The 27,597-nt window shown below is 35.4% G+C and overlaps 1 protein-coding gene across 4 annotated transcripts; it reads right to left on the bottom strand.

Annotated features, from left to right (window-relative positions):
- Positions 1–1,127: 1,127 nt before the first annotated feature.
- DCAF17 (DDB1 and CUL4 associated factor 17) lies at positions 1,128–27,569 on the bottom strand. 4 transcript variants are annotated; one of them, XM_043487721.1, is made up of 15 exons: positions 27,437–27,569; positions 26,499–26,602; positions 25,282–25,314; positions 23,471–23,561; positions 20,791–20,927; positions 19,963–20,041; positions 18,647–18,736; positions 17,123–17,227; positions 16,714–16,819; positions 11,221–11,363; positions 7,466–7,575; positions 4,782–4,872; positions 3,899–3,982; positions 3,196–3,351; positions 1,128–2,422 (listed from the first exon to the last, which is right to left on the bottom strand). In XM_043487721.1, the coding sequence occupies exons 3-15, from the start codon at positions 25,302–25,304 to the stop codon at positions 2,255–2,257; spliced, it is 1,383 nt and encodes a 460-aa protein (XP_043343656.1). In that variant the 5' UTR covers positions 25,305–25,314; positions 26,499–26,602; positions 27,437–27,569; the 3' UTR covers positions 1,128–2,254. The 4 variants fall into 4 exon arrangements, with proteins under 4 accessions (XP_043343656.1, XP_043343654.1, XP_043343657.1 ...); XM_043487719.1 differs by lacking the exon at positions 27,437–27,569 and adding an exon at positions 27,024–27,430; XM_043487722.1 differs by lacking the exon at positions 25,282–25,314.
- Positions 27,570–27,597: the final 28 nt, after the last annotated feature.

The raw sequence follows: 27,597 nt of genomic DNA, 5'->3' as shown, positions 1-27,597 counted from the left end.
AGGGATAAATCCAGGTCTCCTGCATTGCAGGTAGATTCTTTACCAGCTGAGCCACAAGGGAAGCCCGACTGACAGAAAACACTGAGTAAATATGTTACCATTAAGAATAACGCATGTACAAGAAACCAAACATTCAGTTGATGGAAAATGTAGAATACCTTAATTTGTTTAAATAGAGCGGTATCATCTTTAGATAGTTCTCAGATGCCTTTGTGAATAGATGAATTTCTATCACTTCCTCAAAAGAAGGCACTGACTTAAGCAAAGGAGAAACTCAACAAACCTCTTTTTAAAAAAATCTGACAGGACTAAAGTTTTAAGACATCCTTTTCTGAAATACTTTTGAAAATGGAGAGCGGGCTTTCTGCTTTTACATAGCACTGCACCTGCTTTAAAACCCACACACACTGGTTTTTCTTTTCTTTGATTTTTTAAAATCTATTTCCTCTTACCAGGCTTGTTTTTCAAGATATAAATTCATTGGACAGGACTGTTTAGATATAGTTCATGTTTTAGTTGGAAGTTTGGGGCAATATTCTAGCACATTATAACTATCCAACTTCTTTGTAATCACAATTATATCTCCAAAATACTCTGAAAGCTTCAAATATTAAATAGTACTACTAAGTATGCTATTGAGAATGAATTTTTCAACTAGTAGATATAAAATGATCAGAATTTAATAGATGAAGATAGTTTTATTATCTTGCTCATGAGGTAATCACTTCTACTTTTCCAAATGGTTATTATACATAGATGCAGATTCGCCAAGATTTATTTTTAGCCAACATATAAATACTTACCCCTATTCCAAAATGTTGGCAATCTTCTTTTCTATTGCACAAATGACAGTTCTAAGTTTGCTCCCTTTATTTCTTTTAAGTTTATGGACTCTTTTACTAATATCTTGACTTTTTGAATAGCTAACACCTTTCTCTCATCAGCCCTGTTGAGAACAATAAGCTTAAAATTTATCTGCAGACTTCAAGGGCAGGGCAGAATTCACATTATTCTTAACATACCAAGCCAAAACTGAAGGAAGAACTGGATAATTTTAATATAAATCATCCAAGCTAAAATCCCACATTTTAACTTTACATTTGAATCAGCAATGATTTTTACTGCTGTTTTCTCCCCTTCTATTTTTACCACTTTTTTTTTTTTTTTGAGTCTGAATCAGAGAATGTGCTAAACATGTGGATTGCAGGCAACTGGATTTCTCAAGTAGGAAGCACAAAGAAACATTTTCTCCCCTTACTTGGGTTGCTTTTATTTAATATTCTTAAGAATGATTATCTGAGTTCAAGAATCATATTTCCATCAGTTCTAACAAAGAAGAAAAAAAATACTCATTTCACAATTAAGATAGAACCAAAAGCTTTCTCTAGCCGTCAGTCAGTTTCCAAGCTAATAAGAACTCCTGGGACTTTATCTATTCTTCCCACAGGGAGCAGAGCTGGTATAACCGAGGATACCTTTATCTTACCGCTTAGGTATAAAAATATTGCCTAAGCAGAACTGGCAGATTCACCAAATAAATAGAATGGTGAAATGAGTACAATATTCTTAGATGTATTAACAGCTAAACAGGCTATGTATGAGAAAAAAAAAATCACTTAAAGCTTGCTTGAAATCTTTTATATTAGTTTAACAGAAACACAAAAAACCAATGGGAACATCAAAGAGAAAAAAACCATGGAAAAGTCAACTTCTGCTACTATATATAATATAAAACACACATACATATATATATTTTAAAAACCGTGATGACACAGTTTTGTTTCCAAGTATGCTTTCATATTATAGATCTCATCTTCCATCCTTCAAGTCTGATTGACAGGATACAGGATCTCCTTCTATATGTTTTGTATCCTTCTGTCTCTTCCTCCTAGTTTCACCAATCAAAATTCCATGCCATCCTTTAATAACCATGCTAAACACTCCCTAATCAATGACCTCCAAATAATTAGAATTAACTTTCCTTCTCTGACTTTCAGTATTTTATATTTGCATCACTACCCACCTAAAAAACTGCAAAATGCTAGGCTTCTTGGGATATTATTGTAAAAACCTTTATATAAAGTGAAGTCCTCACCACCTTGTACGGCCGGAGTTTAAAAAAGAAGCCACAATCATCTGAAGTCAACACAAGACCTTTTCTGGAAAACACTGGAGAATATACTATGCAGATAATAAAAAAGAGGACTGGACATGGCTCCTGGGGCGGTTGGCTAGAAGTTTAATAAGTTACGTCTCAAAATTTAAAATTATTGTGATCTGTTTTACTCCTTTTGTCTGTGGTTTCTTCTTCTTCCCCAGGGTCACATACCATTTGGTAAACATAGCAGCTGAACACCCTGCTTGGTTTCTGCTCTATGTGTAGCACCAAGTCTCTGTCAAAGTAGACTTCGTGGCTGTATGTCTGTAATGAAAACACAGGCAAATGGGATTTCCTCTTCACATAACAACCATGTTCAATACAGTTTCATTAAGACGTCACAGCATCTTTAGGGATGCTCAAATATATACTTGAAGGCAAAACAGTTACCAGAAATAGTTTATTTTTCATTATTTGTGGATATGCAGATGACTTAGAGAAAAGCATTACACAAAATATTAAGAATGAAGAGTCCTGGACTTAGGTGTCTGAACACCCAGAGTCTATTGCCAACATTGCTACTATTTCACTTGTGACTATTGGCAAGTTGCTAAATCTTTCACATTCTCCACTGATAAAACAATGATTGGATAAAGTAACATCTACTGATCCTTACAACTTTTATATTCCATATTACTCAAAAGAGCAGACAAATGCTTCCAAGAGTGCTTGAAAACCCTACATGATTAGAAGTCTCTACTAAGTAACTGTGGGGATTCAATACAGAAAACAGAATTTTTATTTTTCAAAACATTGCCAAACTTGTAAAATGGGAGAAAATCAGACTGTGGTCAGATAGCATGTCTCAGGAGAAAACATGAAGCTTTATCTTTAAGACCACTGGTCAGCAGGCATCCTCTACTTTCTAGGGGAGAAAGGCTAAAGAACTCATTTTGTCATGTGTGTAGGAAAATCTCTTCCACATGGTCATTGGTATAGGTGAACCTGGACTGACATGAAAACAGTGACATCTGTTCCAACAGAAGTCACCTATAAAGAAAACTCTTACAACTTTGTATTCTGTGGACTCTACTCACCACATCCCATGACTCCACGAGTGGAATACTTTTAAGTAAAGTTCCATATTCATTACAGTGGAAATCCAGGTGAGCTTTTCCTTCAGCATCTATTTGAGTAACAGCTACGACAGAAAGCAAATCCAACTCATCTTCATAGTCGACAATTTTGAAAGTCTTAGGGAACAGAAGACAAAGTAAAATAAAAGAGGGGCAAAATCCAGTTTTGATTATTTCTACACTTGGGGCTTAACTATTCTAACGTTATAAAACTACGTAGAAAGAAAAATGAATGGGTGGGAGCACAGGTAGACATGTATCTCCAAAGGCTGAGCTGATTTACCACACCCTCACACCTTCTTCCTCTGGGCCATGAACATTAACAAACACATCTAAGTCTAGTAAGTGAAACATAAGGCAAAAGTCACAATCATCAGAATAGAACTCAAGATTTTTCCTAGAAGAGATTTCCCTAGGAAGCGTGCACATCAACACAACAAAAAAATAAGCTAATAATTGTTTTTTCAAATTATTTTGGTCTTATGAACACTTCTACAAGCAAAATCTCATGAATAATTTCAGTATGAAAGGAGAAGATGATGGGGATGCCCTGGTTCAAACAGCTTGCACAATTCTACTGACTAAGATTGCATGGAGCTTCCCGACCTCTATCCCAGGGCAAGTTCATGCTAGTTTGGTTTATTATTTCTGGCTAACATCATACCTCTTGTTCTGGGTCATCATCCAGAATGCTAAAATTTCTTTTTACCACTCGTCCAGAAGCTGTAACAGTGGGTAGGTTTTCATTCTATCACATGGAGAGAAATAAAAAGCTATGACAAGTACCGTTATATGTAGTTGATGGCAAGACTAAACAAATTTGTTAAAACTAACCAATCCTTCGCCAACATCCATAAGTCTTTCCTCAGTTGAGGAAATTCTGAATCGGGTTCCAGATCCTCCACTTAGTAAAAATACTTTATTATAATAAAATTCCAAAATAGGCAAAAATAAACACAGAGGTTACAGATTTAGTATGTGACTTGCCCTTCTGATTTCTGCCTTAGTATAGTATAGCACATGTTTGAGTAAACTCCAGGAGTTGGTGATGGACAGGGAGGCCTGGCGTGCTGCGATTCATGGGGTCACAAAGAGTCGGACACGACTGAGCGACTGAACTGAACTGATAGTACAGCAAATAAAAGAGTGGATCTGCTTTTTTCTCTGCGTGATTTTCTTCATGTTCTTAATTTGCATGCTAAAGAAAAAGAATCATTTGGAATTAAAGAGTGGTGTGTGATTTTTTAACCCAATTTACCCTAGGTTTGCACAATTAATTAAACCTAGAGGTCAACAACTTATCAAAAAAATTTAAAGAGAAACCCAGAAAGGAAACAGAAATAAGCAAAAGAAAGTCAATATAATTGGCTCTTTTCAAACCTCATAGGTACATGGGGCTAAGACTGGCTACCCATATAGACAAAATGAACAGACTTTTACAGGATTGTGTTGTTCTTTTCAGCCACACCAAAAGGCAAACACATTTGCACATTATATTCTCCTATAGACAGTGATAAACAAAGGATTTTAAAGTACTGCTGACTTACTTTGTTCTTCTCTCTGTTGGCCAAAATGACAAAATCTTCAGAGATCTGATGCTGGGCACTATTATTTTCTACTTCACTTAGCTTTAAAACTCTGAAAAGGTAAAAAGGATTCTAAGAACCTAAGACATCAACACAGCATCAAAGTGTCAAAGCTGAACTACTGAAAAGAAACTGAACAAATGAAACTTATACTAACAACACGGAGTCAGTTCTCTTCTCCTCATTACTCCAAAATATTAATATCTGATAACTTAAGTGTCCACAACTTTCTTCAAATTTATAGAGATTTTTTTAAACAAACAAACAAAAAACACTGGACTTGTGGCAACAGGTGCTACTGAAGCAGCTTGCTGAGGCTTACACTAGCTTCCACACTGAAAGTCGTTCTAAAGAACTTCCTCTCTGCATTCTGCAGTAGGTCTTTAATGTTTCAGCTTTAACAGTGGCATTACAGTAGATACTTATATTTTTATTTCTGAAGATAGAATTAGTTATCAATGAACAACACTAAATGTTAAATACAATACAGACTGCATTAGCAACTTAGTCTAAGTTTTCATGATAGAGTAATATTTTAAAACTGCAAATGACTTCATACTTTTTTTGTCTTAGCATTATATTTAAAGATTTGGGTTTTCTGAGTATAAATGGCCTCACAGATCAAGCTTGTTAAGCAAGTGAAAACAAAATAATTTTCGCACCACCCACACAAATCTTTTCACAGCATTAACAAGCATTAAAAGCACAATGTCCTCAAATCTTAGAGTCTCAAGTGCAAGTGAAGACAGAGCAGGGAGGAGCAGCCCCTGTGGCCAAGGAGAGCTGAAGGCCTTTGAGTTTTGCCGGAGACAAAGAAATCAGATTATATTTAAACTTCTTAATTAGTTATCTTAATTAGTGCCAATATTTAACAGTGCCTATCTTTTAAAACCTGGCAAAAGGACAACACTCGTTGTGAAACTTGTTTTCTTAAGCTAATATAAAAGATGGGTGGTAACAAACAGGAAGAGTAAGATTTACTAAAGCTGAACTATACTTTTTATGACATTCTGTAAAAGTTAGTAATCTTTTCTCATTAAGTTCCTTCATCCTCCTATAAATTGATCCAGAGTAGACTAATTATCATGAGGCATACAAAATAAAGAATGCAGACACGGTCCTTGTTATTCAATAGATACTCATTGAGCACCTACTCTGCACTCAGACCTGTGCTCCATGCCAGGGTTACAGGTGTCAGCAAGACAGACTCTTTCCCTGTATTATGGAGTTCATGATTCCAAAGCGAGATGTTTAAACAGACAGCCAAACAAATAATTAGTTTGAATTTCTGTAAGTACTACAGAAGAAGATTACATAGTGGACACAGTGAAAATATGACGGGGGAGCTAATCTAATGAAGGGTACCAGGGAAGGACTCTCTGAAAAACGGACATTTAAAGGGCCATAAAAGATGAACAGAAATTCATCAGATAAGGGAAACAGACTCCAAGCAGAGTGAACAGGTCCTCAGCTTTCTGACAAGACAGCATGACTAAAGTAAACTGAGTGGGAGGAATCTTTTAGATTGGCTCCTATGTTGGTCTTTTATCTTAAGTGCAACAGGAAGCCATAAAAAGGTTAAAGCAGAATTCACATGGTTAGGTTTCTGTGTTTGTTAATGTTTCTAAAAATCCTAGCTGCTAAGAAGAAAACAGACTCCAAGAGTAAAAAGTAGATTCTTGGAGTCTGGTAAGAAGGCTATTACTATAGTCTAGGCTAGTGATGACAGTGGTCTAGCCAAGATGGTGTCAGTGGCCAAGGGCAGAAAGAGGCAGACTTAAGAAATGTTAGCAAAATAAATGTTAGTAGCAAAATAAATGGGATTGATGGGATATATGGGGTGTGTGTGTGTGTGTGTGTGAGAGAGAGCGAGAGAGAGCATACAGGCAAATGCAACCGAGTGTTTAAGTACATGTAAACTAATGAAAAACAAGAAGGTAAGAAAGTGTTAAGAATGAGTCTGGACTTATGACGTAAGCTTAGATGAGAGGTTTAGGCAAACATAAAAATTTTTTAGAGTTTTGGTGTATACATGATCTTCAAAGCCAAGGGAATAAACAGAAGAATCAAGCAGAAAGGGAACAAAAAAGAGGGGAAAGAGGGTCTAATCCTGAGGAAATCTAACAATTAAAGTCTGGGTGAGAAGAGGAAGAACATGAAAGGATATTAAGAAAGATCAGAGAGGGAGGAAAATATTCAGGAGCACTGTGGAGTTAGGGAAACTAAATGAAGAGTGTTTTGATTGTATGAAAGATGTGGGTAAACTAAATAAAATAAGGTTTACTTCAAACAACCTGCTACTTCTCCAGCAGTAAGACTGTCTTTTAGAACAAAGATAAATCATCTCTCATTAATCTTGGAGAAATGAATTAAGACCTGATGTGAAGGAACCAATCCGTGATCTCCTTTCCTTCTTATGTCATCCCTTATTCATCAAAGAACTTACCCAAATGTAGTATTTACAGAGTAACACAAGGTTGAAAGTATAAAGTAACATTATCTAGATGCCATTTTCTGAGGAAGCACCCTGCAAGCAGCTAGTAATTTCCACAGTTGGCTCAGTAGTTAGCTGGCAAAAATAAAGTTGCCAATAAGTACTACCAAAAGCTACTTTTAACTTTAAAGTAACTAAGGAAAATACTCACTTGACCTGATTTGGGCCAACATGTATTATTCTGCCAGAAGCATCAGGATGGAAGTAGATCCAATCAGATTCTAAAGAACAACATTCCATTTCTTGGATCCCATTTTTTGCCTGAAGTTGGGACAAAATATTGAAAACAAAAATTAAAGGAAAATAAAATAGTTTTCAAAACCAGTATCAGTGATAGGTCATTAAGTCAAAGGTAAGGGAAGAGAAAATATTAACCAGCTGAACTGGGATGTATATTAGAGATAAATTAGGATACTCAGGCTTGAGAAATCCACAACATTTAAATACAGAAATTTTACAGATGTGCCATGCACCATGTATTATGCCTCACAAATAATAAGTTACCATATCTCAAGCATCTAATTTGTGTCTGGCACTGCATTACATGTTTTCTACTCATTATTTCTTTTGAGCTCAGCAATTCTTGAAGCATATATTGCTATTCTCATCGTATGCATGAGGAAACTGATGCACAAAAAGGAAAAATCATTTGCATAATGTTCTGCACCTACTATTAATAAACAGCAGATTAGCCTTCAAGGTACATGGATTTTCCCTTATTTAACTGTCATAATTATGTGCTTGCAGTCTCCCACAAATACATGGGCTTCCCTGTTGGCTCAGAGGTTAAAGTGTCTGCCTGCAATGAGGGAGACCTGGGTTTGACCCCTAGGTTGGGAAGATCCCCTGGAGAAGGAAATGGCAACCCACTCCAGTATTCTTGCCTGCAGAATCCCATGGACGGAGTAGCCTGGTGGGCTACAGTCCACGGGGTCGCAAAGGGTCAGACACAACTGAGCAACTTCACTTTCACTTTCAGTCTCCCGCAACTTCTTTCTCCCTTTCCTATCCTCAACAAATTGTCAATCAGAAGAGTAGACAGCATAAAAATAAACATGCAATGAAACAGGTCAGACAGTCTTCCTGCGTAAGTCAGATATTAAACTAATGCTAAGGAAATGGTCTAATACTACCTAGCACTTAAGGTAAGTAGAGAGATTTATTTCATAGTAGTATATTTAAACATTAAAATAAAGAAAAAGATACTGCCATATGGATCACATATGTAACAGATGTTTTACGTTACACACAGGAGCACTGGGGACTAATACCAGCATGGATATATTAACTTTACTGGCTTTATCCAAGTCATTTAATTTCTCCAATGTAAAATGAAATGACACCTTCTTTTTTATTAGATACTCAAAGTTTTTGACATATAAAAGTATTAATTCCATAGCATATACTGATAGGACACTGTGTTCAAGGTATGATACCAGGTGTTCATACCTGACATGCACTAAACATAATCTCTGTTATCCAGAAGCTCATATTCAAGAAGGGAGACAGAAACAGAATAAGGCAGTGGAGAAAATAAAGTAGCCAAGCCATACACAGGATATTATCAAGCATCTAAATCAGGTAAGCAGAATTTCAGGAGCTTGAACTCTGCCTTAAAATGAGAAAATGGCTTGAAAAGACATAACACAATCAAAAGCACAGATGTGTTCGTCCATATAGCATGCATATGCAAAAACATGAGTAGCAGACAAAATTGAATTGAGAAGCAGGGTGTCCAGTCATGAGACTGGAGAGGCAGGCTAGGGCTACATCACGAGTGCTTTGTATGCCATGCTTTTTTAAAAATTGGAATTTAGCACATTTTATGTATCAAATTAGCACAGGTATTTTAATTTTTCAAGAACCTAATGATTTCTAAGAGAAATGGTTGTATTATTGCATTTTACATATAAGAACGTCAATGAAATTAAACATCTTGGTTGCAACCACTGACTTCCCAAATGGTCCAGTGGTTAAGACTCTGTGCTTCCACTGCAGGGGGTGTGAGTCTGATCCCTGGTCGTGGAACTAAGATCTTGCCTGTGTTACGCAGCATGGCCAAAAAAAAGTTAATGTGCCCATTTTGACATTAGCTCCAAATGCTCTTTCGTGTAACATAAAACTTTTAAATGTTTTTTTAAATAAAACACACACATAACCCATATCTTTCTTTAGGAGACTATTCTCTTTATTATAATATCTAAACACAACATGCGAAAGAAACATTCTCTCTCTCTGTGTTAAATACCAGGCAGCATTATTATCAGCTTCTGGAGTTACTATTTGCTTGAATGCTAGTTTAAGGCTCAGTTTAATAGAAAGTTACAGGTCATTTTCTGAATTCTTCAGTTCCCCTGCACATATGTTTTTGGATTACCAACTTTTCTGACTGACAGGTGCAGAAGTAACACACATATGCATCATTAAGGTAATGTCACTGCAATGAAGTTGTCCAGCAAAGTACTGAAAACTCCCCTGGATTCAGCAATTATTTATGAATATACTAAAATACAGATCTGACTAAATGTTACAATTAGTAATTATACAAAGAGAGTACTAGATAGGCATGCTTGATGTAGATGTTGAAGACCATTTTATACACACACATAAAAGAACATATTATCGGTTCTTATTTAGGAAGAATATGAACTATGCAGGGTTTGACTGGATAGAAATTTCAACGAAAAAGCAATGTGACAGAGTCCTGGTGGCTGAAGGATGTCCACTGCTGGGAGGCGAATAACCAAACCACAAACTTGTGGTAAACAGTCCCCAGAATCCACTGGAAAAGAGGATGTCACTGGGCTGGGCCAAACAGGAGGTGCCACATGTGACAGGTTAATGAGAAAACAGAAGGGAAGAATGCTTCTGCAAAAAAAAATTCAAAGATACTATACACAATGTTTCCTGGTGGCCATGATCTAAAGGGAAATAGATAAATAGACCCAAGACTGTGCAAATCTTTAGGGTGGTGAAGGGTGACCGGTGACTCTCAAAGCCACTGGTCCTACAGAGACTGACTGAGAAAGATTCTGCAAGAGAAGGGTGTGGAATAAGCTGAGTCTGTCTCACAAAAAGTTAATTTGATATATCAAGAGGTTTCAGAACTAAAGTAAATCAACAATATAAAACAAGAATATATAAACAAAAATATAAAACCCCCTCCTCTGTGCACTCCCTCTCCTGTACTCATCTCAACCACTGTACTGAATGGACTGCATTTTACTTAATCTACACATCTGCTTTCTTTTGAGAGTATAAGCAACTTGTGAGAAGGGACTGTCTCCAGCCAAGTCAGGCACATATTAGGTCCTCAATAATGTTTACTAAATGATAAATCAATGTCTAAATCATTTCTAAAAGGAAAATAAACAAAATTAATTCAAAGGGTAAAAATTTCTGTTGTCTTGCTATATACCCTTTCTTCCTATTCTGCCATATATAACTTTAAAATATCCTTGAAAACTTGGTGTTTCAATGCTTATACTGTGACCAACAGAATACTAGCTAATTCTGCTCTGAAAAACCAAGAGCAACAAACTGTGAAGAAGCAGAACCAACAACACATTCCACCAGTAATTTCAGGGGCAGCCTGAACATATTCCACCAATGATTCCCACTATGGAGCTTCAGAGATGCTTTACATGAGGTCAAAGAGATGGTAAGAAGAAAAACTAATAAATCTTTGGTGCCCTGAGAATTTTCAAATGTTAATAATGTTTTAAATTCTGGGTAGTACACACAAGTGTTTGCTATATTCTTTGTGTTCTCCTGTACTTTACACTGTTCACAAATTACTGATACAAATTGAAAAGTAATTCCTGGGAATGTGGACCCATTAGAGAAGTAGAGAATAAAGAATTTCTGATATTAATTTACTACTAAAGCCTGACCACCATGATTTACCAAGGAATTGTCCTTTAGGGCACAAATATGGAAAACTCCTTTCTGTTTCTTCTTATTGGGTGTAATGATGTAGTGCCAAGGATGGCCTCCAATCTGAAAAGCATTCTCCAGCGAGGACACCTCAAAGAGCAGTGGCGGTGTATCTGCAGAGATGGGCAAAAGGAATTTATTAGCTTCTTTGTTCTGGTAGCTTTGGAACATTCATTAACTGAATTCAACCTTTCTTTGCATGTATCATCTATTAATTTCTACCAATGAAAAATGACTATGTTCAAGGAAATAAAATACAGTCTGGAAAGAGGCTTACTGATAAGAAAAGGCAAGTAGGAAACAGCTGTTAGGTTATGAGTCAACTTTCTAGACATCCATTTTCAGGATATGTGTGACATGCAGCTGGAGGGTGATAAAGTGGGCTGAAGATGCCTATGATGGCAAAAAAAAGACAAGGTACGCCTAATAAAAGCAGTTGCCATTTTTAATAAGTACCTCGGTTAGATACTATTTCCAACTCTCATAACAATCCAACCAGGTATTAGGTCTAATAATTCCTTCAAATGTGAGGAAGAGATCTTTCATATTCTAGACTAACAGGTTTTTATTTAGCAAACTTTACAAGAGAAGTATTGCTTAAGTTTATGCAGTAGAAGTGATACTAGTCATAAACAAAGTAACCACTTAGGATGGGTCTTGTCGCAGTGGAAGTTTTATCAAAGGAGAGCCACTACTACTAGTATTAGACAAGTTAATTTTAAGGTAATTTAGGTATATCTTGTCAGCCACTGTCTTTTGGAGGCTGACATCACAAAAGGACTATCTGTTAGTGCTTCCTAGTCCTCTTCTTTGATGATACTTGATTTTATACAGAGTGTAACAGACTTACTTTTGGAGACAGGCATAAACAGAAGGTGCTGCTGCTTCTGAAGACCAGAATTCTTTGGGGACAGCCCTTATGAGGATACCGCTTGGCTTGTTTGGGAAGGTGGCTAATCTGAGTCCTTTGTTTCCCTCTAACTTCAGAGTCTAATCTTTGGTTTGTGAGGCCACCACCGTCTGTAAAAGGACTTGTCTTAGGGACAGCATTCACTACAGAGTCACATGTTACATACAGAAGTGTGTGCCTGATTAGGCCTCTGCATAAGGGCAACTTACTACTTAAAGCTATACAAAGGAGAAAAACAAATAATGAAACGTGAGTTCACAAACTGGAGTCTTCAGGAGAAAGAACAGACAGATACAAATAAATCAAGTACATTTAAAATGCCCTTGAAGAAACCTTTCAAGAAAAGGGTGATATTCTTAATATATAAAGAGGTCTTTTTTAAGCAATAAGAAAACTATTGACACCCCAATAGATAAATGGGCAAAGGACATCAGTCAGTAAATTATGAAAGATATACAAACATCATATGTGATAACGTGGTGGCTACCGAATGATGGTGGATGAGGAAAAGAAGAATTATGAAGAGAAAAAAGTATAATTAGAGTTTGATTTGGGGGTTAAAAATTTAAGTAGGGAAGTTGTAGAGAATATACAATAGGAATTCATAATGGGAGAAAAATTAATGCAAAAAAATGTATTTAAGAAGAAATACTTTTCCCAGAAGTTGCTAAAAATGGCCCCAAAGTAGCATCAGGACTTGGCTCACTACAATGCTGGTGTGTCACGGTTAGCCCCAAGATCCCAAATTTTGATCTCTAATTCTATTCTCAATTGAAAGGGCTAGGAGTTTGCAAAGAATGGCCGATCTCACACCTTGTGATGAGGAAATATCAGTATTATTAATAATTATAGGAATATTCTTGTACTTTTTTATAAGCACAGAAAATTTTAAAAATCTAAATGTCCATAGTAAACTGGTTAAATAAATTTACAGTTTATGCATATGAAAGTGAAAGTCACTCAGCTGTGCCCGACTCTTCGTGATCCCATGGACTATACAGTCTATAGAATTCTCTAGGCCAGAATACTGGAGTGGGTAGCTTTTCCCTTCTCCAGGGGATCTTCCCAACCCAGGGATCGAACCCAGGTCTCCCGCATTGCAGGCAGATTCTTTACCAGCTGAGCCACAAGGGAAAGTTATACATATAATGGTACATAAATCAAGTTCTTAAACCTTGAGGAGCTTAATTAGCATGTGCACACATATACAGAGGACTACTCTTTGGCAAAGATAATACGAGCACTGCATTCAAAAAGTATCAGAAAAAAACAGAATAAAAACTAAGTTTTCCTTCTATTTGATTCCCTCAGAAGTAACTATCATTTATCATTTTTCTGTGTGTCCTTCCAGATACTTTAAGCAATCCTGAAAGCATGTGCTCACATCTGTATTTTTAACACATGCGTATGAATACTTAACACAAATGAGGCCTTTTATACACATAGTTTTGCACTCCTTTTTTCACTTACTAATATATATTGGAAACTTCTCTATAAAGGGGCAAAAAGAATTCTTTTTTTAATAATTAAGTTTATGACAGCCAAACAATGAAAGAATACCAATGTCACCTATCAATATATATATTGTTTCCAATCTTTTGTAGTTAGAAAAATGTTATATGTTTGTCATTTTGTACACATGTGAATATATCTGAGATAAATTCCTAAAAATGGAATTGCTCAAGGAATACATGTATTTAAATTTTTGAAATATATTGACAAATTGTCCTCCACACGGGACTCCAACAATAAACAACAGTGTCTCTTCTATACTTTCACCAATCCTGTTACCTAACTTGTTGATATTTGAGAATCTACAAAGAAGTATCTCACAGTAGTGTTAACTTGCACTTCTCTTATCAGTGACATTGGGCTTTGTCTTCTCCTAAATAAAAGTCACTTATATTCCTCTTCTTCTGCACAATATCCTTTGCTCATTTTGTTGTTGTTGCTACGTTGTCATTTTTCCTTATTGCCCTGCAGAACTCATATATAATGAGAGAACTACCCTTTTATAGTGTATGTTGCAAATATGTCCCCTATTTGTTGTTTGAATTTTGGTTGGTTTGTATGTGCGCTTTTATTTACTTTTGTTTTTGCTTTTACCATGAAGCACTTTGTCTTTATGTAGCCAAAGTTAGCAATCTCTTCTTTAATGGCTCTGTGCTTGTGTCAGAAAGGTCTTCTCAACTCTGCGATAAAAGGATTCTCTAAGTTTTCTCACAGAACTTTAAAATCTTTGATCCACCTGTTGTTTCTTCAGATGTAAAGAGACAGGACTCCAACTTTATTGTTTTCACAAGACCATCTATTAAATAATCCCAATGGAAATTAATATTTGTAATATATTAACATTTAAAAGTGGGTTAGGCTACAGATATCTATATGCAATGAATCTCAAAAATTATATGGTGAGCGAAAGATGCCAGATAAAAATTATATATCATATGCTTCCATTTAGACAAAACTCCAGAAATCTAGAGTGAAAGAAAGTACATTCACTGGTTGCCGAAGGCTGGGGATGGAAGGGAACTGACTGAAAAGGGTACTGGGGAACACTTTGGAGTGATTAAAGTATTCCAAATCTTGATTGTAGAAGTGGTTTCATGGATATAAATATTTGGCAAAACTCAAATTATACAGTTTAAATGGCTGCATTTAAGTGCACGCAGATTACACTTCAACAGAGTTGATTTTTGAAAAAGCAAGTTATGAAACAGTGTTCACAGTATGATTCTTTTTTGGTTTTAGGCATACATACATTATAAGATTACCCAAAAAACACAGAGGTGATAGCAACTAATGCCATTCAGGATGACTGTGAGTGTTTTAAACTTTCTCTCTTTTATCATTATTTCCTAATTCTTCTATAATGAAAATGAACTGCTTTGTCTTAAAAAAGTTACTTAAAGTTAAAATGAGTATTATTTGTATAGGTTTTACTGATCCTGAAAAACAAATCTAGAGAAATAAACTGGATTTTGGTCAACATAGTCTGAAAAAATACACAAAGTTTCCAATATAATATGCTACTCTTCTAAGCTAAATGTCTAACAATCACTGTATTATTTTACAATGGCACATGATTTCACAGATCATATTTTCAAATGTTATTATTTTAAAGCTGGTAAAAGTGAGGCCCATACAGGTTAAGTAATTGCTCACTACCATACCACCAATTAGTAGTGGAATTTCATTCTCATAGGAGCAGACCAAGATTGTGATCCCAAATCCAGTCTTCTCTCTATAAACAGGGACCAAAATCACAGCACAATCAGAGGCTCCATCAGCTTTCTTTATCACCCTGTTCTTTGTTTTACTTGCTTATTATCTGCATTTCAAAGAGAACAATGCTACCATTTAGGGAAACTCTCTTCAAAATAATACATATTAGTTATCACTGGAGTCTGTAGTTTTCAAATACTTAACAGAATCCTGCCTTCTGTATTTGTATCAAACACAGTAGGAAATGGCAATCCACTCTAGTATTCTTGCCTGGGAAACCCCATGGACAAAGGACCCTGGTGGGCTGCAGTCCATGGGGTCACAAGAGTCCAGACATCACTGAGTGACTGAGCACACACACACACATAGAAAGTATTGCTAAGGCTGAGTTTTTACAAAACTGCCTAATTCAGCTCGCCCAAGACGCCAAAAATTTGAGTAATTTTTAAAATATTTATTTTGAACTTCTTGGAAAATTGGCTATACTGAACTCTCTCAGTCCTCATACTTTGTTATTTACTAATAAAAAGAACATTTCCTTTCTCACAATTAAGTCTTTCATTTGTTTCTTGCTCTGTTGATGATGTAATGTTATATAACAATAGAAAAAAATTGTATTTTGATCCATATTAGAAAAACCTTTGAAGTTTTACCTAAATATATGATGTTTATTGGTTAGAAGTAAATGATAAAAAATAACGATAAAAAATAATTTTTAATGAACTAAGAACAAAGATAAACAAATATTAAGATAACAAAATATATTTTCTTTTTAAATTTACTCATGATTTTTACATCTATCTGCATTAAGTAATCCTTGTATTGATGAGATTAACTCTGGTCAGTTATGGTTTTGCTCAATTTTGTAGCAGTTTTCTTTTCAACAAACTGCTGAATTTGATAAGCTAATTAAATGTAGAACATTTTTATTATATTTATAAAATTGTATGTAATTTTCTTTTTTTGTGCCTTGTTGATCTTTAAGTTGGGTAAATTTCACAGAATTGTAAAATTTGAAGTTCTAAAGGAGCTAAGGTATCATCATTTGCTGCAACTTATTATTCTATAGATAAGGAAATCAAGACCAGAAAGGTAAAGTCACTTGCCAAAGGTTACAGATCTCTGGCCAAGCAAGGTCCAGCATCCCCAGGCCTTTATTTCAGTGAATAACAGATTTCTGTGAACATTTATGCAATAGCAAGAAATACTCTGCATAGGAGCAAAATGAATTGAATTTAGGAAAAAAACATTTGGATGATTACAATTAATCGCTATTAATACGACCACTTAATTTTTAAGGTGAAAAAAGTACTATATTGTAGCCATACCTGTGATTTTAATATTACAAGGAATGCCAAAGGGAGCCTCTCCTACAGTTCCAGTAGTCCCACCCCATCTGCATGCACACCCTAAGTCAAGTTTCTGTTGCATGAACTAAAAACAAAACAAAACAAAAATGGTGGCTTTAGCACCTACTTATTTGCTGTCTGTTGAGAGATTAAAAAAATCAAATTCACATGTATATGACAGAGAAAATGTCTTTATTTATTCAAGGGCCTTTCTATTTATCTCCCCACCCCTCTGTTAAAGGTTACTTTGCCTTTCTGCATTTGTACAGTTTTGTGGAGCTGAAATCTACACTAGAGCCTTACGTTAAAAACATCTCATTAAAAAAAAATCATACCTCCATCCAAATCTCAAGTTAATCTGAATATGGCAAATTTGAATTTTCTCTACCTGCTTGGTGATGGCTTGGAAGCTATAAAGTCTGACCAGTCCCGAGCTGTACATCACAATCAGTATTCCATGAGACAAGGTGGCATCTGTGATGTTCCCGAAAATCTGAGGGGAAAGGTAGACATCACCTGAGAAAAGACCAGAAGGCCAATCCTCTGAGTTTTCACTGTGGTACGTGTATCTGTTTAATATCCAGTTTACCACTACAACACTGCTGCCTAACATTCCAACTTCATTATAATTTAGGAACTTGCAGCTAAGGTATTATTAGGGGTGAGTGGTAACCCCCTAGGGTCTCAAACTGAAGTACTAATGGGCATTTAATATATATCCTTCAAAATGATGCAGCAGCTTTCATTTATTTCAGTTGTGTCAAAATCTTTTAATAACAAACCCCTTTCCTTATGGACGTAGGTGTAAACTGAGCCCATTTAATTCTACCATGCAATATTTGCATGGTTGAATAAATTCTGGGACCTATTCTTCATAAAATATTATTTATAGAGGGACCTTTCTTAGCTAGCGGTAAAAGATTTGGATCTAAGAAAGTAATTCTAATAAAAAACAGCCAACTCAAGAATTTTATCATTACCTTGTTCTTTGAACATTTAATACTATTTGATTTTTTAGTCATATAAAAACCAAACGTGTTAAAGACCAAATACATACAGAGACAGTTAACCTAGCTGATCTTGAGTAAGGCTTTGGCTCCTTGCTCCCTCTCTGTCTGTTCCGTGCACTGGATCCTGTTACGATGTCCACAGAGCTCTGATAAAGAACTCGATCTGTGCCTCTTTTAATATTTAACAAAAGCCAACCAACATAGACAAATATTCATAGCAAGGAAAGAACAAGTAGAAATTAAGTGAAAATCTGTTTCTGTTTCTACTCACGATAAATCACTTAGTAAAGGTTTACTACCCCAGCAAAGAGATTAAAGTACATTCTGAACCTGGTCCCTGGGTAGTCTTACTATGCATGGTAAGTGAAAGATGTACTTTCGTTTCAAATAACCACAATCAAAATCAAATCCCTCAGATGATTATTTTGAACATGTAAGAATAAATAGAAACAATTTATGACTACATTCCTGTTGTAGACTGTAATAAGTATACACAATTAATCCACAAGCACAAAGAGAACAATCACATTCACGAGTTGTGTTTTTTGTCATCTCTTAAAAGGATAATTATGGTTTGCTTTGTTTTTGACTAGCCCAGGACTTTCTATTCCCTGATCCTTGCTCCCCACTTTGTAAAGAAGGATTTGTGCAATTCAAATGTATTTTCAAATAATGAATGCTAAAATAAAGTAGCCACTCTATTCTAAAATTTGGTTTAATCTCTGGAGTCAAATATAAGTTCAACTTCCAGTTTCTCCATTTACTGCCTTTAGGATCTGGGCAGCTGCTTTTAACTTCCTAATTAAAAACTTTACCAAATACCTAATAAACAATTAAACAATAATATTACATCTTAATGTCAAAGAATTAATAATATAATTAAATCAGAAATGAGTTCTTACCTTTTTGTTGATCTCCAGAATCCCTATGAGTGAAAAAGGTAGCACATGGAACACTGCAAGGTACAGCAAAACAGGCTGTTGAATGCCTGCCTAAAAGGAAAGACTAAAATCACAGACAGCTCTCAAGAATATATTAAAACCACTGTTTTCTTAGTGGTTACCAGTGGGTAAAGGGAACGGGCAAGGGACAATACAAGAATTAGGGCATTAAGAGGTACAAACTACTGTGTCTAAAACAAGCTACAAGGATATACTGTACAACACGGGGAATAACCCAATATTTTATAATAGCTATAGATGGGATATGGGCTCCCCAGGTGGCGCTAGGGGTAAAGAATCTGCCTGCTAATGCAGGAGACATAAGAGACTTGGGTTCAATTCCTGGCTGGGGAAGATCCCCTGCAAGAGGAAATGGCAACCCACTCCAGTATTCTTGCCAGGAGAATCCCACAGACAGAGGCCCCTGTGGGGCTAAACAGTCTATGGAATCACAAATAGACACAACTGAGTGTATGAGCACATAAATGGAATGTAACCTTGAAAAATCATGAATCATTATATTGTACACCTATAATACTGTACAACAACTATACTTCTATGAAAATTTTTTATAAAAAATTTTTAATTAAAAAAATAAAAACACTCTGTTTTCATGAAGTGAAAACCACCCTCTATCAAATTGAAAAGTTACTTAAACAGGAAAGCCTACATGTTCAAAATATGTCCACTAAACCTTTAGCCCTTCAGAGACTACAAAATACACATACACTCAAAAATCTATTAAAGCAAGCATACCTGTAACATTTAACAACATAATATATTTTGTAAAAAACATAATTTATATACTATATAACAAAATGTATGTATGTACTATGTAATAGATCATGTTATAATATATATTAATAGATTGGATTATAACACAATTTAATTTATATCATAAACTGGAATTCTAATCATCAAGAGCCTAATCAAAAGACACAGCATTATCATGGTCATATTATTTAGGATTACACTAACATGGCTAAATGAAATAGAAAAAATATCAACAGTTAAAACTTGAGTGATTTCTCTGCTTGAAGAAGGTAGCTTCTTCACTTTGTAGAATAAGGTTTAGTGAATATTTTTCTGCTATGGAACGGAAAGTAATCTGTTGTACTTCCCCAGAGTGGCTTGAAGAGAATATTTTAAATTTGTGGTAAACAATTTTGATAGCATGCTTCAGAAATCAAAGATTATTAGTTCTCTCATAACAAATTTTCAGACAAGTTCCTCTGGAAACAAATTCTTTATTTTACTGAATTTTTAAAGATGTCTACCTGTCGGGCCAGTGTTGAACATTTGTTCTGAGCTGACTTGACAGCAATGACTTCCTGAGGAGTGTCCCAGCTCAAGTATCTTTTAAAAGAATAAAGAGAAGTTTACTCATTTGGGTCAGTTTCCTTACACTTCAAATCAAAATAAAATATATATTTTATAAGTGAACAGTTTTGCAGTTATTTAAATTATAAAAGTAATTTATTTTAAAAAATAAACAAAAGAATTCCTTGAAGATCCTCATATATTCCTCATTTATTCCTATTTATATATATAAATAATTTTAATCCTTCTGGAGTCTCAATGAATAAAAATTGTGCTTGATCTGTCAATATTCAAAACTTAGAAAACCAAAACCATTCCTGATGTAAAACAGAAGCTACAAAAAACATTAAAAATGTTAAACTCACATTTTGCATGTTTATATTCATTCCAAAAAATTACATCTAATTTATAAAACTATGAGTTTATAAGTAACAGTTCTTAGATTATACTAGGCTGGTAATTTAACTGCAACAGACTAGTTTTCAGAAAAATCTACCAAAAAATACATCCCACATAAAAAATACTATTTGTAAAAAGTAAATTGTTTTAAAAAAGGGTATCTGACAACTACTAGAGGTTAGTTACTTATGAGGAATACAAAGATAAATGACAGAGGGTCTCCATCCTTAGATTTTCAAAAGCAGTCATGAGGAGAGATAAATAGATTTATAAACTGAGATCCACATATACAATTGAAAACTTAAAAAAAAAATCTTGAAATATCCTAGGTCATAAGTCTCAATTTTTCATAATCAAATTTTAAGCAATAGAGTCACAGTTAATACCTGAATTTGCAATATGAAGCAAGATATATTTTCTCAAGGACTTTTCCCGTAGTTGCTGATATACGAAGTAGCCAATTATGAGCAGTCAGTGCTATGAGTGAGGATTTATAATCTGATGGATCGGGAAGCATTTCTCCCTTAAAAGAGATAAAACTGCAACTGCTTGATCATGAACAATCTATAGTAATCCATATCCAAAGAAAACAGCTAAACAAATAGTCAAACAAGTAAATTTTAAAAAGAAATGTAAATGCAAAAATAAATGAGGAAAGATTAAAATTGTGAAAAATGATTTTCATTATTAATTTATTAAGTCATCTTATTCACAGAGTATTTAAACAGCACCTGAAATAATTATTTTTCATTTAGTCGCCAAAATTGTGCCTCTTTTGCGACCCCATGGAAAGTAGCCTGCCAGGCTCCTCTTTCCATGGGATTTTCCAGGCAAGAATACTGGATAGGTTGCCATTTCCTCTCCAGAAATAATTATTATTTATTAATTGTTAATCATTAAGTATTCAGCAAATGTTAGTCAATCATCATCATAATAACAATACAAGTAATACTAATGATGCTGCTATGACAACAGTTCTTAAAACCAAGTATAACATTAGATAGCATAAGCAATTAAGAGTCATTTCCTAGAACAGATGTTTCTTTATTCTGAGACTTGTTTTCTTACTGATAGAAGTTCAAATGGGGAAAAAGCAAGTTATCCCACTAGTCACTGTAGCTCTACTCCAACTCCAAATGGAAAGCTAACATCCAGTATCAAAGCAGCCAAAGAAGAACAGAGATGGACCTAGTTTTAAAAATAATCCCTGACTCCAATGAACTACCCCCCAAAAGGGCACATCTGCCACTGAGGAGCCGCCTTAGGGTGGAAGTCTAAGGCAGGAAGAGAAAGAGAAGCCAAGGGTTCTACTTTGATTTGTAGAATAAAAAGTAAGTTCAAAGATGAAAGTTAAGAATAGAGAAGTTAAAATTAATCCAATGTTCCTTAGGCTGAAAAGTGAATAGAAAAGAATGCAGGCACATTTATTTTACTTACACGCCCTAAGATTTGTCTCCTCTTTCAAATGTTAGGGAAAGAAACAAGGTTTTTGTGTGCATTTGTTTCTTGGTTGTGTGTGTGTGTTTAAACTTATTAGCTACTTAAGTCTTACACTAAAATCATAGGCAATGATGTAAATTTTTTTATCCTTTGATGTCTTGCATAAGTATTATCTCAAGGAATTTTTAAAGTTTTAAAAAATATATCACCTATATCTTGCCTATTAAAAAAAAAATTAGGTAGCAAACCTATCGGTTTGAGCTATTTTCCTAAACTGCAAGTTGTATTTCACACACTGTCTCAGAAGAGCAGGGTGCTAGTTTAAATTTAGTTTCACAATCAGTATATTAACAACAATACTATATGCTTTGTTGTTTTTCTCAATGGAAAATCTTGGTTCACTTCAAAGAAGAACAAAACGTTCAAAGAGAAGTGAGATTAGGAATTAGGTTACTAGAAACTTTATTTTTGTAAAGATTGCTCTAAATTTGTGTTGCTTTGCATTGATGTCTTTCAAAATTTTTCTCAATTAAGAAATCTGTCATCCTCTTCCCCTCATCAATGAAAGTGGATTAGAACATTTTAGATGTTGGGGGCACAATAGTTATTTTTAACTTTCAATAAGGAGTTGGGGAAGAAAATGTCGATTTAAAGCTTCTTATTTTAAAAAGGAAAATTTCAATGAAAAGACAATAACTATCCAGGGAAAAACTACAATTTTATGTACAAACAAATTTTTTTTTCCTTTTAATGAATTTTAATAATAAATGCAAAGCATGGTCTATTAACTTTAAACATTATTTTTGGTCATATATTCTATTTTTCCTAAAAAACAAAACAGCCAGATTGAAAGACTTGATTAACTTGCTGCAGTACTCCTTACATGTTTCTTACAACACTGATCCCATGGAAAATTAATATTTAGAAATATAACTCAAAATAGGAAGTTCTATGATCAAAAGAGTTGGGAAAATGGTTTGACAATAACCATGCACATTAGTATTATTATAAGTATTAATAGTATTAAAGGCTCTGTGAAGCAATTCTATAAATAAATTTGCTTCCCAACTCTTCTAGCAAGGATAAGACATTATATTTTATGAAAAAAGTGTTCTGAAAAATACACACAGGGGCAATACGGATCTGATGGAATGAGCTTATCTATTATTTTATTTTTCATTTTTATCTTATTATTTCCTAAGAAGATTAATAGAGGAAACACATAAGAATCCACTTTCAGAGTCATGAAACATAACTGCTGCCCTAAATATTTTATTGTCTCAATATATTAAGTAGAATAATCTCTTAAACACTGAGAATAACTACAAATTAGCATATATTGCTTATGAAACCTTTAATCAGTGCATAACACTTTCTAGTTTTCAAGATTTAAAAATGGTATTAAAAGTTAAAAGTATATTCATAGTATTAACATATAATTTTTTAAGACAGAAGTTACTTCATGAGGAAAAATAAAAATAAAAAATATGCTCTCTTTTCGCTTCCTTTCAAGGTTTAAGAATCACTATGATACTTAAAATGTTTTATTTCTTTATACAATATATTAACAATAAGCAGTTCTAGACTACAAATGTTTTAGAAACATACTACAAAAGCAAATCTTACCACTGGGCATTCCCATAATAAAGCATCTTCTATTTTTTCTGATTTGGAACATTTTGGCATTTCATAAAGTTTTCGTGGCTCTGATGCAACACTGGGGGGGAAAAAAGATTATTCCTCTTCATAAATAAGATAGCGTTTGCTTGGATTTCAGCGATTTTTTTAATTCAGAGATTTGGAACACCAAAAATACAACTTGCTGCTTTGCTTTCCTCTTCTTAACTAAATGTCAACATTATTTTTTAATCACAAAATTCATAATACACATTCATAGAAAAAATATCAAATATGTAATAAATTATAAAAGCACAAAACTATCCAATATTAATATTTTGGTTCAGTTATTAATATTTTGACTCATTTCACTCTACTTTTTCTTTATATACTTATACCCACCTGCCGATCATTTTCCAAAATCAGAGCATATTGAATTGCTTCTTTACCTTTTAACATTTACTACCAGTAACTGTTGAATTCCACCTTCATAATCTGTTATTCCAAATTGTGAAATGAAAATTAGTTAGAGATCCTTTCTTTCAACTAGTAGTAGAAAACTAGTAGATGAAAAAGATAAAAAGGGAAACTTCCCAAACCAGAAAGAAAAAAGGATTAAAAAAAATAGAACATCTAACAACTGTGAGATAATTAGAAAATGTGTAATGTACACATAATGAGAATACCAAAAGAAGAAGAAAGAGAACAAAACAAATGTGGGAGGTATCAAACCAATTATATCAATGATCACTTTAAATGTGAATGGTCTAAAATATACCTGTCAGAAGACAAACTGATAGAGTGAATAAAAAACAAGACTTGAATATATGTTATATACAAGTAACCCACTTTAAATATAAAGACACAGATACATTAAAATCAAAGGGATGGAGAAAGATATACCATGCAAATACTAACTTAAGAAAAAAAAAAAAGCAAGCTGGAGTAGCCATATTAATTTCAGACAAAGTAGACTTCCACACTGGAAATTATCAGGGATAAAGAATAGAATTATATAATGTGAATGCATCTAACAACAGAATGTCAAAATATTGAGACAAAAATGATAGAATACAAGGAGAAACAGACAAATCCACCATTATAGTTAGAGACTTCAAAACAACCTGTCAGTATCTGACAGATCCAACAAGTAGAGTCGGTAAGAATATAGTTGAACTGACCAGTACTGACAATCAGCTGGCTCAAACTGACATCTTTAGACTACTTCAGCAACAATACATTCTTCTCAAGCCTATATGAAGAGTTCACCATGACAGACTACACTCTGGGTCATAAAATACTAGAATTTAAAAGACTAGAAAAAAATATAAAATATGGTCTCAGACCACAATGGATTTAGGTTAGATACCAATAACAGATAGCTGTAAAATCTCAAAATATTTAGAGCTTAAATGACACATTTCTAATTGACACAGGGGTCTGGCTTAGTGGTAAAGAATCCACCTGCCAACGAAGGAGGTGCAGGTTTGATCCCTGGGAAGGGAAGATCCCCTGGAGCAGGAAATGGCAACCCACTCCAGTATTCTTGCATAGTCGGACATGGCTGAGCAGACAGCACAACTGAGGGACTGAGCGTGCACAAAGGAAAAAGTAGAAAAATGTCTCCAGAAATTTTACATCGAATATACAATGTTTCAACATTTGTCAGATGCAGGAAAAACAGTGCTTAGAGGGAAATGTATGGCATTTAATATATACTTTAGAAAAGGAGAAATGCTTCTGGGCTGGTGAACACTTGAAGATTCAGGAAGAGTGACATGCTCAGAGGGCATAGAATTTCTGTGCTCCTTCCCACATACCTTGCTCTATGCATCTCTTCCATCTGGCTGTTCCTGTGTTATAAAGTTTTACAATAAACTGGTTATCTACTAAGAAGCCAGTCACCAAAAAAAAAGTCACACACACACATACAAATCAAGTATTACATTATTCAATTTTTTTGAAATGTCCACAATGGTTGATCCTATAGAAACAAAGTAGCCTAGCAGGTGCATAGGGCTGAGGGTGGTGAAGGTATGGTGGTGACAGCTAAAGGGTAGAGTGTTTTGGGGTTTTGTGAGGTAATGAAGATGTTCTAAAATTAACTGTAGTGACGGTTGCCTATATGAACCATCAGTTCAGTTCAGTTCAGTTCAGTCACTCAGTCGTGTCCGACTCTTTGCGACCCCATGAGTCGCAGCACGTCAGGCCTCCCTGTCCATCACCAACTCCTGGAGTCTACCCAAACCCATGTCCATCGAGTCGGTGATGTCATCCAGCCATTTCATCCTCTGTCGTCCTCTTCTCCTCCTGCCCCCAATCCCTCTCAGTATCAGGGTCTTTTCCAAACCATCAATGGTTCATCAAATCATTTTCACTGAATATGAATTTCAAGGATGTAAAAATTGAATTATATGCTTTAAATAGGTGAATTATTAAGCTGTTAAAAAAGAAAATAACTGTACTTTTTTAGAGGAGCAACCTTAAGTACAGCATGTTTGGAATATACTTTAAAACATTTAGCAAAGGCATAAAGGAAAAGGAGATGGGGACAGATAAGCAAATGTGACAAAATCTTGTTTAGAGTCTAGATAATGAATGTATGGGGGTTCACTATACTATTTATATATGTACTATATATATACTACATGAGCAAGTCTGAAAATTTTCTTTTAAAACAAAGGCAAGTACTTTCAAAACAAAATACAGAAATTCTTCTCTAAAACAGCATCTAATTAGTAGGTACTTGGATTTTCTGACATCTGGTATCCCTTAGGAAGAATAAAATACTACACTGTACTCAGCAATCTGTCATTTTGCCTGCATTATAAATTCTCTTTAAATTGGTATTTACACAGATGAAACCTCAGCCTTTAGGTTTAACAAGATGTTAAATTACATGCATTTTATACCCTACCCTTATTTGAACCCATTTTTCCATTCTCTGTTACACTAAGCACTAATGAAGGCATGTGTTTCTATAAAAATTAAAGGTCAACAGTCAAATGAATTACATAAAAAATTTTCACCAAGATACCTGCTGACACAGCACCGATAATTGTTAAAATATATTCTTCCTCTCTCATAGGCTATAGGTGATCTGGAATGAGTTGTCCAAACATTCTTAAATTTAGTACTTTCCTGAAAAACACAATGAATTTCGGTTTAGGAAATAACTCATAAGTTTCTGTGCACCAACCTTAAATTGTATATTTAAATTTACAGTTTTCAAAGTAATTTCAAGTACGTTCTTAAAAAATAGTATGTTCAATTCTTCCTCACTCTGCCCTCACATTTTGGCTTAAGTGGGGTAATTAATTTTTAGAAAAATTGTTTGCAAGATATAAGAAAGTCTAAAAGCATGTGACGGTTCTGCTAATGGCTATTTACTAATCCCCCAGATTCAAGGCCGCGATCGCCCTGCCCGTCACTTGCTATCTTCTTAAAAGGGAACTATACTGCGTAAAAACTGTACCCCAGCAGTAAGCTTGACCCTCCCCTGCGCCCCCCAACCGCGTCGCCCCGCTGTCCTTCGTTGCCCTCCCGGCCGGCAGGCGGTCACCTGGCACACCAGCGCCCGCAGGATGCCCAGGTTCGTCCTCTGCACCATGCCCGCGTCGCGCGAGAAAAAGCCCAGCGCCCGGCGACTGAGCCGGCCGCACACATTGGGCTTCTGGCTTGGGCCCATGGAGGCGCGGGCCCGGCGCGGGACTGGCAGAGCGGAAGAGGGGCGCGCCCCTTACTCCCGCGCCGGGAAGCGGCCACTATCTCCGAACCTCCTGGCCCCAACTCCTCGAGGAACCCAGAAAAACTGACACCGGGAGCCGGGGCCGGAAGCGCACAACTGTGGGGCGAGGAAAGACAGAGCCGGGGCTGCCGGAGAGCGGAGATTGGGCAGGAAAAGAAACCCCCTTCCGGGCTGGCCCCGCTAACGCTCTCCAAGCTCCGGACCCAGCTGCAGACACTGCAACGTACTTAACGCGCGGTCTACCGAAGCCGTTCTCTTGCCGGGAAACGTAGTTCCCAGTGTCCGCAGAGGGAGCCTGGCTTGTACCCAGAACTACAATCCCCATCAGGCAAGGGGGAACGAGCCCTTGCCCAGGCCCCGCCTCCAACCCGCCGCGGCCCCGCCTCCA

Source organism: Cervus canadensis, chromosome 15, assembly GCF_019320065.1.
Source record: "Cervus canadensis isolate Bull #8, Minnesota chromosome 15, ASM1932006v1, whole genome shotgun sequence".
In the NCBI taxonomy this organism is placed as follows: Eukaryota; Metazoa; Chordata; class Mammalia; order Artiodactyla; family Cervidae; genus Cervus; species Cervus canadensis.
This window is presented reverse-complemented; position numbering and strand designations above follow the sequence as displayed.

Bases quoted from the DNA above. Each gene is read 5' to 3' on its own strand.
- DCAF17 (XM_043487719.1), bottom strand. From the start codon at position 27,149: ATGGGCCCAAGCCAGAAGCCCAATGTGTGCGGCCGGCTCAGTCGCCGG. The intron at 11,364-16,713 runs GTATGGCTACAA...CCATCTCTGCAG, and splicing joins TTGTAATATTAAAATCACAG to ATACACCGCCACTGCTCTTT. The intron at 4,873-7,465 runs GTGAGTATTTTC...TTACCTTTTCAG, and splicing joins GTTGGCCCAAATCAGGTCAA to AGTTTTAAAGCTAAGTGAAG.